The sequence below is a fragment of the Ictalurus furcatus genome, chromosome 10 (genome assembly GCF_023375685.1).
Source record: "Ictalurus furcatus strain D&B chromosome 10, Billie_1.0, whole genome shotgun sequence".
Classification (NCBI taxonomy): Eukaryota; Metazoa; Chordata; class Actinopteri; order Siluriformes; family Ictaluridae; genus Ictalurus; species Ictalurus furcatus.
In genome coordinates this window covers 636,716-648,941 of record NC_071264.1, presented here as the reverse complement: position 1 = coordinate 648,941, position 12,226 = coordinate 636,716, and the positions used below count along the sequence as shown (strand labels likewise).

The following is a 12,226-nucleotide window of genomic DNA, read 5'->3' as shown; positions in this document are numbered from 1 at the left end:
TTCTGGGGAAAAATGATACAATTTTAATGCTTCAACATGCACTAGACTTGTGTTCGTCCAATTAAATGCTCTCTAGAATGTGTAGGAATGTGTGGGTCTTGAGGTGGGTCTTGCTCAACAGTAGCAGCTCATTAGCATCAATGTTCTTCAGAGCTGGGCGTATCCCAAACACTGTTAGCTGTTGTATAACACTTCAACATGCCACCACTCTTATTTCCTGTTTCAAAAAGAAATACGTCGTCATACCGAATCAAATCACAGCTCTCAAAGTTGTTTTGTGGGGACTGTAAAGTAAAAAAATGAGCGCATTGTTCATCTTCCTTTAAAGGTGCAATAGTTTTATTTATTTATTTATTTTTCACTTGTACAAATAACCTGGGAGATATGTAGAACATGATAAAAATAATGGATTAAGTTGTGGCCTTAGCAAAAGTGCATCAAGTCACTTAGAAAACCTGTTTAAAAAAACGGACTTCTGGTCTGGAAAACTTGTTTGTGTTTGGATGTGCCTCCTGTCAATCATTTTAGAGACACTCTATGGGCAACCATAGATCCTGGGCTGGAGCTTTGTGAACATGAGCGGGAAACATTCAAATGTCAAAGTTACTATTCCATCAGCTCTGCATGACGTGACATCAATTAAATGTGCTAGAGCTCTGCTTCTCTGCACTTCTCCTTACAGTTTAGTCATTATGATGTAGTTCAACGCTACAAAAGGTTTGAGCAAACAGTAATGCCCTTCCTCAAACTGGGTTGCCTTGCAGAATGTTGTCAAGTTGCCTGGTAACTTGTAGATTAAATATCCGTGCAGTTAAAAGGACGTTAAACGGTTTTGTCCCTGTGAGCCTTTACTCTTTCAATTTTGACTCCAGCATGAGCCGGTCTAGTGTTTCTGACAACAGCTGAGTACCAGTAACAAGTAACAATAGTCTTTACAACACTGACACTGCAAATCTGCAGTTTGACCAAGCATGTGGCCTGAACGGCTGCGAGTTCAAATCCTGTTTGGTTCCCGAAGATCCATAATCACTAATATCCCTCCAGCTATGTGCTAAATGTTCATCACCTGTCAGTTACTTTGAAACAAAAAGGTTCTGCTGAATATATGGTTTGTACAGTATGTAAGATGTACCTTTTTATAAGTCTTGATTCTTTTTTTTTATTTTAAAGTGCACCTATTATGTTTAAAAGTTTCAAAAATCAACGCGAACAACAAACGGAGTTATTAACCCACAAAAGAAGGAACCGATTCTCAAGAGCTGAAACGAGTCGTTAGTAATTCCAGACTTACTTCCTGTACTAGCCTACGTAGGTTTGTAATAAAAATCCCTGGATCTGGTCTTCATCGGCTGCTCGGGAACAGACTGAGCTGAAACTCGTTATGGTAGTGGGCGTTTCCTTTTCGACACGCTGACAGCGGTAGACCAATCACAACAGACTGGGACACCTGACCAATCAGAGCAGCGTATGCTCTCTGAAAGGAGGAGTTTAGAGTGAATCTTTTAGAATGGATCATTTAACGAGTCGTTTTTGACACGGGGTGGAAAAAAGGTAATGTTGCAATTTAAATTATGAGCACATTAAACCCTAACCCTAGTTGTTTTTTTGTTTTTTTTTTTACCTTGGATGCATATAAATCTATTGTAAGAGACCTTTATGACAAAATTAGGCACGTTTCAAAGCCATAATGGGTGCGCTTTAATTTTCTATAAGATCAACTCATACAGTAATGATGACTTGAAGGGAATTGCAGGTTTATATTCACAGGCTCATAAAAAGTATGATGTATTGTTCTTTAATTATTGTAGGGCTGCAACTAACGATTATTTTGATAATTGATTAATCAGACGATTATTTTTTTCTGATTAATCTGATTTTTTTTTTTTTTTAAATAAACTTTTTTTTCAATTAGATTTTGTTTATTATAATAAAATAAACCCCCAATACCCTCAGGGTATTTGTGCGTGGACTTTTTTTTAAAAAAAAAATACAAAAGGCACATACAGTTTTACTAATATAATCTTTAATTTTTACATTTAAACCTTTCAAACGTTGGTCATTTGTCTACAGTTTGTCCAGTTTTAAGCAGCAAAACTTTAAATAATACCCAAAATATAAATAATCAAAAACAAAGGTAAAAATTTAGTTTTAGTGCATGGGGGATTTCTCCTTCGAACAAATTCACTCATGGAGAGCTGTTTCTTTCTGAAATAAATAAATAAATAAATAAAAGCAATTGAGTATGCAAGAAGCAATTTATATGTAAATTAATATTTTCATTGTTTATAATGTTAATTGCCGATGACAACCATGATTAATATAAGAAATCTAAATAATATATAATTAATACATGTTTTAACCATTTTTGTTAAATTTCTTTTACACAGACATGCTGTACTTCAGATGTGACAATATAAACCAAAAATATCTCAAATATATAATTCATTCTGTTAATGTATATAACATAGTAGAGCCGCAGTAGATGGCATTTGAAAAACAGATCAAAGTTAACTGTAGCAGACACACAGAGAAACGCAGCAAGCTAACAGGCTTGTTTAAAAGGACAGGAACAATTATACACTAACGCATAAGCATTCGATGAAAACCACTACAGTGACTAAAAAATCTTTTACTGCTGCTGTTATCACCTGCCTTTAGATTTACTGCTTGACTTTGTTCACACCGTGTTTAATTTAACCTGTTTCCGTGGTAGCGCGATTTTAATCCATCAATATGCTGCACAACCTGATGCTCGAGACAAAATACATCTAGTGTGACTGTCCCGAAGTTAGTGAACAAAGCTTTTTACACAATAGCATGGAATTAAACTAGACTATACCATTTCACATCTTCATATAATGTGATATACTCAGGTTTTTGCTTACCGTGCTGATGTTCCACCTTCGTCCATGACACCAACGTGTTTTCGTTTCACGTGCTCGTACATCACTGTGGTAGTCCCGTGTCACACAAACTCCACTTTGAAGAACATGCACGTTACCATCGTCTTTGCTGCATTTAATGTAAAATGCTCCCATGCCTTAGATGACTTGGGACGCACTTTTTTTTTACCGCCGGGTTATCTCTTTTGCACCTGTGTTTTCATGAAAGCGACATCATACGTAAACGCCACCCGTGACGTCAGCAGACCAACTAATCGAGAATGACATTCATTGCCGACGCTTTTCATAATTGATTATTATCGATTAGTTGTTGCAGCCGTAAATTATTGTAATCGTAATCACTCAGTACATCGTCTATTTGCATGTATAGCATGACAAATAATTAACCTTGAAGCGTTTGTCCATCCATCCATCTTCTATACTGCTTATCCTCTTCAGGGTCACGGGGAACCTGGAGCCTATCCCAGGGAGCATCCGGCACAAGGCGGGGTACACCCTGGACAGGGTGCCAATCCATTACAGGGCACAATCACACACACACACTCACACACTCATTCATACACTACGGACACGCCAATCAGCCTACCATGCATGTCTAACCACCATGCATGAACGTGCTAACCACTAAGCCACCGTGCAATCAAAAAATTTTTTTGAAGCGTTCGAAAATTTTTTAAATAAAAACACCCAAAACTGTGTACGGTACCATAATGAAGACGAACTGTATGTCGATACGTGAAATTCTGGAGGGACGTCGGATGGCGTGGCGCGGGGAATGTAATGACGTGTGCTGTTAATCGAACTATGTTCTATAGCAGGGGTGCACAATACGTCGATCGCGATCTACCGATTGATCGCAAAGGTAGTGTGGGTAGATCGCATGACGTTAAAAAAATAGACGTCAGCCCATCATCCGTCCTCGCTATAAAATGTGTCACTTGATTGACATACAGGGCAGCCAGTCATCGCCGCACATGCACATACAACGGCGCTAAGTGCTGCAAAACTCTAGCAAGCTTGCGAGTTAGCCTCCAATTTATTTCTTTTGAACTTGAGAAAGGGTTTAAAAATGAGTAAAGAAGCTGGACCAAGTAAGAAGCCTAAAACTTACCATTTCCATATGAAGTGGGAGGAGGACTTTTTTTCACTGTGTCATTTTCGAAGTGCGTTTGCCTCATCTGCCAGTCTACTATCGCTATACCTAAGAAAGGGAATGTGGAGCGCCATTTTCGGACCCTTCATAAAAACTACCACACCGACTCTCCTCCAAAAAGCGAGCTGAGAAGGAGAAAGGTGAAAGAACTAAAATCCCAGTGGTCCGGACAGCAGTCATTTTTCTCACAGCTAACTACAAAAGCGAAGGCAGCCACCGAAGCGTCATCCCGGGTGAGTCACCTCATCGTTAAGAACAAGAAGTCCTTCCGAGATGGAGAGATGGTGAAAGAGGCGTTTGTTGAAGCAGCTGACTCACTGTTCCGAGACTTTAAAAACAAATCAGAAATACTGTTTCCGATCAAAGCTCTCCAGCTATCAAGAACCACAATTACGCGGCGCAGTGAAGTCATGGCCGAGGATTTGACCCAGCAACTTTGGAAGGACATCGCAGATTGCGAGTGTTTCTCACTGCAGTTGGATGAGTCTACAGACGTGAGTGACACAGCCCAGATGTGCATTTTTATTCGGATGGTGTTTACCGATATGACTGCGAAAGAGGAGCTGTTAACTGTACTGCCCATGAGAGAACATACACGAGGAGAAGACATATTTCAGTCTTGCAGAAACTTTATCGAGAAAACCCAGCTCCCATTGTGCAAATTGGTGTCCATCACCACAGACGGAGCTCCCGCCATGGTTGGTCGCTTGAATGGATTTATTGCCAAGTGCAGGGAGGACGATGATTTTCCGGACTTCCTCAGTTACCACTGCATAATACACCAACAAGCGTTATGCTCAAAAATGCTAAACATGAAGAGATAATGGATGTGGCAACGAAGATCGCCTGTTCTATTCGCGCCAGATCTCTTCAAAGACGGCTATTCCGCGCGCATCTGGAGAAGGCTGACTGCGACCACTCTGACTTGTTATTACACACTGACGTGAGGTGGCTTAGTCGAGGTAAATTCCTGCAACGATTTCGAGAGCTCTGTCCGGAGATAAAGGAGTTTTTCCGTGTAGCTAAACATGCAGAGTACAACCAACTAAATGACGACCAGTGGCTGCTAGATTTGGCATTTTTAACCGATCTGACCAACATGTTGAATGACCTTAATCTAGAGCTGCAAGGAAAAGAAAATACCGTGATCAATATGATCAGCTCAATTAATGCATCCAAACGAAAAATGCAACATCTCTCCTCAAAGCTGCAGGGCCATAATTTGGCAAACTTCCAGAAGCTCGTGTCAGAGCTGGAGACGCAAGGGAAGTCATGTGTGCAGCTTGACAGTGCAGCTACATAGAGCAGATTGACATTTGTCTGTCAGAGTTTGACAAACGCTTTCAAGACTTTGCTTTAATCGAGCCAATCGCTACATTCATGTGCGATCCATTTCGGGAAGATGCTGAAGTTGTTTCACTCGCATCAAAAATTGCAACACTGTTTCACCTGAACTCTTCTGGAGTGGAGGATGAGATTTTGACACCACAAGCCGACATTGAGCTGAAGTCCAGAGCTCATGGACAGTTCTGGAACTTACTCACAGAGGAAAAGTACCCCAACATGAGGAAATGTGCCACCTCCTTGACTGCATTATTCGGCTCCACTTATTTATGTGAGTCAGCTTTTTCACACGTGAAGATCATTAAGTCCGAATACCGTTCCACCATGACTGATAATCATTTGGAAGTTTGCTTGAGGCTGGCTATCAGCAACTACTGTCTGGACTATGCATCCCTGACTGATTCCATTCAGTGCAAGTCATCAGAGTAAGGTAGGCTAATGACAAAAATGTACACAGTTGTATTGTGCAATATGGGTTCATGCAGTTATTCAAGGTACACCAGCATACATTGTACACATAAAGAATTGTCAATGTATTTATAAATAAATATATGTCTTGCATTTTTATAGTAGGTAGATCAAATTGACTTAGTCATTAGATAAGTAGCTCGCCTGCTGAAAAAGTGTGTGCACCCCTGTTCTAGTGTGTGGATTTTAGAAAGGTAATATCATCTCAAATGGAACACTAGCGGTTTTTACTAACCGGAAAGTATAAGCCGCTTCTTAGTCGACGGCGCATGATGTCATACGGACATAATGCGACGCCGCTAGCTTTAGCCTAATACCCAGAGTCACCGACACTGACTTTCTTCAGCTTACTGTTTATCAACGTTACCTTTTATTCCCAACATGACCTCAGTCTCCATCAGACAGAGCCGAAATCGTCACGAGACTGAGGAAGAAAGTCCTCTAAGGCAGGGGGGCATTTTATATTAAACACCGCGGAGATCAAACAGTGCTGCACGAGCACAAACTTATGTTTATATCCAGAATACTCCACTGTGTGTAAGGGGCAGGGGAAACTGGTGCACGCTGCTTAAAAGGTTTAGATTAAATTTGATTAAAGTTTAGATTAAAGTTTATTGTCATTATATGTTGTATCAGCGCGCTTACAGTGTAACTTCTGTCATTTATTATAATGGAAGTGACGTGTTAGTAACGAGGCTGCGTTGTTCCATACAGTAAGATCTGTAATGTTTAATTAAAACATTATGAATAAAAGTAAACACAAGTAAAATAATGTCTAAAGGCAGTGAGGAACAGAAACCACAAGGTGCAGTGAAAGTGAGTTTTTATTATTCATTTAGGACTGTGGTTTAATTCAGTGCTTCTTGTGCATCCATAAAAAATAATTCATAAATACTTATATTATTTGTTTATTATGTTTTATTTATTTTATTAAATATTTAAATGTATGAATGTGTAATTATATATATAAATATATATATATATATATATATATATATATATATATATATATATATATAATTATTTATTTACTTTAATTTATATTATATATGTTGTTTATTTTATTACATATTTAAATGTATTATATATTTTATTTATTTATTTATTTTAGTTTATATTATGTATGTTTTATTTATAATACATATTTATAATGAAATTCTTTTCAGTCTTATATAACTGGACTAACAGTTTAGTTTTAGTCTGAAGTTTATATTTGTAACTGTCATGATTCCCCCTTGAAGCAGCGTGCTCTAAGCGCGAATGCGCGAGCACCTGCTTTTCCGTTGTTGACCGTAATGACATCTGGACACGTGTGTTTTGTTTATGTTTCTGTCATGTCTCCTCCCTGTTCTGTCATTGGCTGGGATTTCACGTGGGTCTGTATTGCTCTCAGCTGCTAGCGGTTTAGACGCTGATCATGTCCGCATATATACCGCACGCCTCCCAGCACACAACGCGGAAGATTATCATAGAGTTAGTTTAGTTCGTATCGTAGTCATAGTCACGTTCCATGTTTAGAGTTAATTCGTGCTGGATTATCCGCTTCCAGTTCCTCGTCATAGTTCGTTTCTCGTTTTGTTTATCGTCCCTGTTTTCCGTGACCACGACCTAGATTCCAGCCTTGCCCAGTGTATGCCTGTTTGCCAATCGCCTGACCTCTTGCATGTTTGTGGATTATGTTTTGGATCACGTTTTGGATTTGTCTGCCTGTCTCTCTTTCAAATGAACAACTGTTCATCCTGCACTTGCATCCGTCCTATCTCTGCTCCGTCACGATACGTGACAGTAACACTCAGTTTGTGGATATTATTTTAAGTAAACAACAAAAGGGGTACTGAAAGTTTGGCTCCGCATCTGATTAATCCGAAAAAATAATCGGCCAACTAATCGATTATAAAAAATAATCGTTAGTTGCAGCCCTACTTTATATGTTTATACAATTCAGATACTAGCCATACAAAGATGACCTTGCTCTGGGGGCCAATGTTTATCTCTTAGTAAGTCCTGTCATAGAAATAAACTCATCACTGGGACCGTTCCCAACAACACTGCGGGTCCGGGGGTAGACCCTTAAGCTGGAAAGATTATTGTGTGGAAGACCTAATGATGAATTACGCCAATCACATCGTTGCAGCAGAAAGAGTGCATGACGCACACACTTTCACCCAAATTTGGTATTTAGCTGATTGTGGTGACGGGACTAAGTGCCTAAGGCGACGTGATTTCTTTAGATCCCACATGAGCCCATGAAGTTCTCTAGTAGACTGTTGCTGCAGATTGGACGACGATTAGTAGTTAAAAGCCCGTATGCCAGGATATTGGCCGCCTCTGTAAACCGTTCTGTATCGCCTTTCGTCAGAAGAATCATTACCAACAGTGCTACCCACACATCGTCACACGTCCCCTCGTCACGCAGACACATAATGATTATTCTATCATTGAACACATGCGGTCTGCGATATGCAACCCTCCACATTCTAGCGAGACGGGGTTTGATTGGCTGAATTCAGACAGACAGTTAATATCCATGAGCCCATCTCCCGAGTACTATCAATAGGTGCAATGATTCTTCTTGTCTTGCTCATTTTGCTTTGTATTGTTTCTCTCATTCGGAGCGGTCTCTCACGCTCGTTGAAATCACTAATGACTAGGGATGCACCGAATGTTCGGCAACCGAAATCATTCGGCCGAAAATAGCAAAACAAAACATTTTTGGTGTTCGTGGGTATATATATATAATGTGTGTATGAGAGAGAGAGAAATATAGAAGTATGTTTCTACTAAAACCGTCTTCTAACTCGTTTTAAACAAACACATTAAATAATATTTAATACAGTGCACATATATATATATATATATATATAGAGAGAGAGAGAGAGAGAGAGAGAATATCCACAAATAGGGAAGAAGATTTCAAAGATAAGGTCATGTCTACAATTATTAAATTACAAAAACAATTATCATGGGGATGATGGATGAAATGTATGTATGATGTAATAGTTCTTGCCCAGAAATCCGCTTCTAGAAAATTGCCGTTCCCGAGTTTGGACACACGGGGGCAGTCAAGCTCCATCCAGCACAACGCCGCCCGAAACAGAAGGTAGGTTTGGGCTATTTTACAGACACAGTTCATTACTGTGCATTGTATTGTTCGGACATAACCACAATTAACGGCTCATCTATAAAAACAAACATTATGTAATACTCATAGGACTATATTTATCATGAAAATGCAAAATAAATGACCAATCTTTTTCTAACGCTTTACTTGGAGCTGGTGTACTTGGTGACGGCCTTTGTACCCTCGGACACGGCGTGCTTGGCCAGCTCGCCGGGAAGCAACAGGCGCACGGCGGTCCGGATCTCCCTGGAGGTGATAGTGGAGCGCTTGTTGTAATGAGCCAGACGAGAAGACTCACCGGCGATGCGCTCAAAAATATCATTCACGAAGGAGTTCATGATGCCCATGGCCTTGGATGAGATTCCGGTGTCAGGGTGCACCTGCTTCAGGACTTTGTACACGTAGATGGCGTAGCTTTCCTTCCTGGGCTTTCTGCGCTTCTTGCCTCCTTTGCCGGCCGTCTTGGTCACGGCTTTCTTTGATCCCTTCTTGGGCGCGGTCTTGGCTGGATCGGGCATGATGCTGCTTCTCGAGTAAACGAACAGAAAATGATTGGCGCCCGCCTCGCGCCCGCTCTATTTACAGACCCACATGCTAATGACGCCCAGACAAGACACCTTTTTTTGATTGGCCAGAATTCGATACCTCCCCCTGCATGGCGCCTCCTACTGCATTCTGCTTCCTCCCTCCCTCCATGCTTCCTCCCTCCTCCTCCGCTACGCTTTGTTTCCCTTCCCGCCCTTGTACTTTCAGGACAACGTGCACTATGAAAAAACAATTGGCTTGAGAAAAAATCGTTTTATATTATATATGCATGTATGCGTGTGTATGAGAAAGAGAGAAATATAGAAGTAAGTTTCTACTAAAATCATCTTTTAACTCGTTTTAATCAGTTTATAATATTCGAAAACAATCACTAGGCACTGCTTTTCACCTGCTAACGTCTTCTTCTTCCCCATTCTCTCTCTCTCTCTCTAAAAACACACACAGATACAAAACATTATTAGTATTTTCAGTACTAATGTTTTGGTTCCATTAGTAGCAGTAGTAGTAGTAGTAGTAGTACAACACAATAGTCAGGAACTTTGGGTAAAACATACATAGTAAAGCATACAGCCAAAACACTCATCAGCGTAAGGAGGTTAGAAAAAGCTGTCTGTGTTTGTACAACATTGACATTACTGTTTCAAACACAAGACGTTCCTTTTGAGCACGTCCTTGGACTCGAGGCCCGTATATACTACAGTCCTACGTCCACTGCAACTACAGGTCGCACATAGCAGCACAAGCCTTTATTAGTAGGCCCAGCATTCAGCGGATCAGCACCAATGTCTGTGTTCACTTTGAAGCCAGTCCACATTCTACCACACAAGTACTTCACTAACTTACAAGCACCACAGAAAGGAATGCAAACACAACTCTCAGGCCTTGCTTTATCAGCTCTCGCAAATGCATGATATAATGGACTCTCGAAGGTCGAAATTAGCTACATTGTCTCAAACCCTCATCTCATTCTTAACAAGTGTCACTCACAAGGAAAGCATATGCACTTCGACAGTTGTGCAAGAGAAACTAACATAACAAACATCACACACAAGTAGGAATACAAAGTCAGCCTTCACACTGTCTAATCGCTGGCCTTCTCTTTTCCCATACGCACTGTGTTTGAACCTAAATGTCATGCATCAACCAAAACTGCACCTCCAGAATGACAGCTGAGTTTAAGATTGGCAAAATATGTCGCAGCAGTTGCATTCGTCAAATAAACTATGAGCAATTAAGTAGTGCCAATGAGATAGTTACAGCAATGTGTAATGTCCAATAAGCTAAAAAAGAGTCGGACACTTTATTCTACTTGGCCAATCAAACACAATTATGAACTGGGATTCTGATAGTTGTGCGCCTTTAACTCACTGTGTAGGAAAATGAGGTCAGCTATATAGACAACACCTTTCATTACGTATTTAATTACTTCGATTGACGTCATTACTAGAATCAGTAGTAGTAGTATAATACCTACAACCTACCTTCTGTTTTAGGCGGCGTCGTGTGTTGTGCCGGATGGGACATGACTGCCCTCGTGTGGCCAAACTAGGGAACGGCAATTTCCCAAAAATTGCAGTATTCTGTTATTAAGCTTTTATTGGCTGTGTTCAGAAGTCTATATTTGTAGTAGTTAGAAAACAGTGGGGTAAGAAGTAGTAGATGCTATGAAAACTCTCTCTCTCTCTCTCTCTCTCTCTCTCTCTCTCTCTCTCTCTCTCTCTCTCTCTATATATATATATATCACATGTCTCACCCCATACCCCCTCTCACTCCCACACACTGGGGCAGTGGTGGCTTAGCGGTTAATGCTCTTGCTTACTGATCAGTAGGTTGGGGGTTCAATCCCCAGCACTGTCAAGCTGCCCATTGAGCAAGGTCCTTATCCCTCTCTGCTCCTGGGGTGCCATATCATGACCCTGCACTCTGACCCCAGCCTCCTGACATGTTGGAGTATGTGAAGAAAACAATTTCACTGTACTCTACTGTATATGTGACCAATAAAGACTCATTATATAGACTTATACATGACTTTTTTTATTCTAAAAAAGCTGCTAAACTAATAATTATGTGCAGATGTAAAAAAAAAAATGCTAAACACATTCTCTATTTGTGTGTGTGGTTTTTTTTGTACTGTATGTGTATTTCATCAGTGTTGCTATGAGCTTATTTCTCGTAGTAGCAATCTTCTTATAGCCTAGGCCATCTTTATGTAGAGCAACAATTCTTTTTTTCAGATCCTCAGAGAGTTCTTTGCCATGAGGTGCCATGTTGAACTTCCAGTGACCAGTATGAGGGAGTGTGAGAGCGATGACACCAAATTTAACACACCTGCTCCCCATTCACACCTGAGACCTTGTAACACTAACAAGTCACATGACACCGGGGAGGGAAAATGGCTAATTGGGCCCAATTTGGACATTTTCACTTAGGGGTGTACTCACTTTTGTTGCCAGCGGTTTAGACATTAATGGCTGTGTGTCGAGTTATTTTGAGGGGACAGCAAATTTACACTGTTACACAAGCTGTACACTCACTACTTTACATTGTAGCAAAGTGTCATTTCTTCAGTGTTGTCACATGAAAAGATATCATCAAATATTTACAAAAATGTGAGGGGTGTACTCACTTTTGTGAGATACTGTAGAAGGGGAAAATAATAGAAAGAAAGTGAAAAAAACCTCAGTCTTCCAC

General features: G+C 40.3%; 2 protein-coding genes across 4 annotated transcripts in view; both read right to left on the bottom strand.

Annotated features, from left to right (window-relative positions):
- Positions 1 to 12,226, bottom strand: part of LOC128614058 (uncharacterized) — a 367,857-nt gene that overhangs the window by 61,871 nt on the left and 293,760 nt on the right. The gene's annotated exons all lie outside the window — the stretch shown is intronic.
- LOC128614080 (histone H2B-like) lies at positions 8,743 to 9,635 on the bottom strand. Its single transcript, XM_053635371.1, has one exon. The coding sequence runs from the start codon at positions 9,505 to 9,507 to the stop codon at positions 9,133 to 9,135; it is 375 nt and encodes a 124-aa protein (XP_053491346.1). The 5' UTR covers positions 9,508 to 9,635; the 3' UTR covers positions 8,743 to 9,132.

What these genes read in the sequence shown, in the direction of transcription:
- LOC128614080 (XM_053635371.1), bottom strand. Translation starts at nt 9,507, where the DNA reads ATGCCCGATCCAGCCAAGACCGCGCCCAAGAAGGGATCAAAGAAAGCC.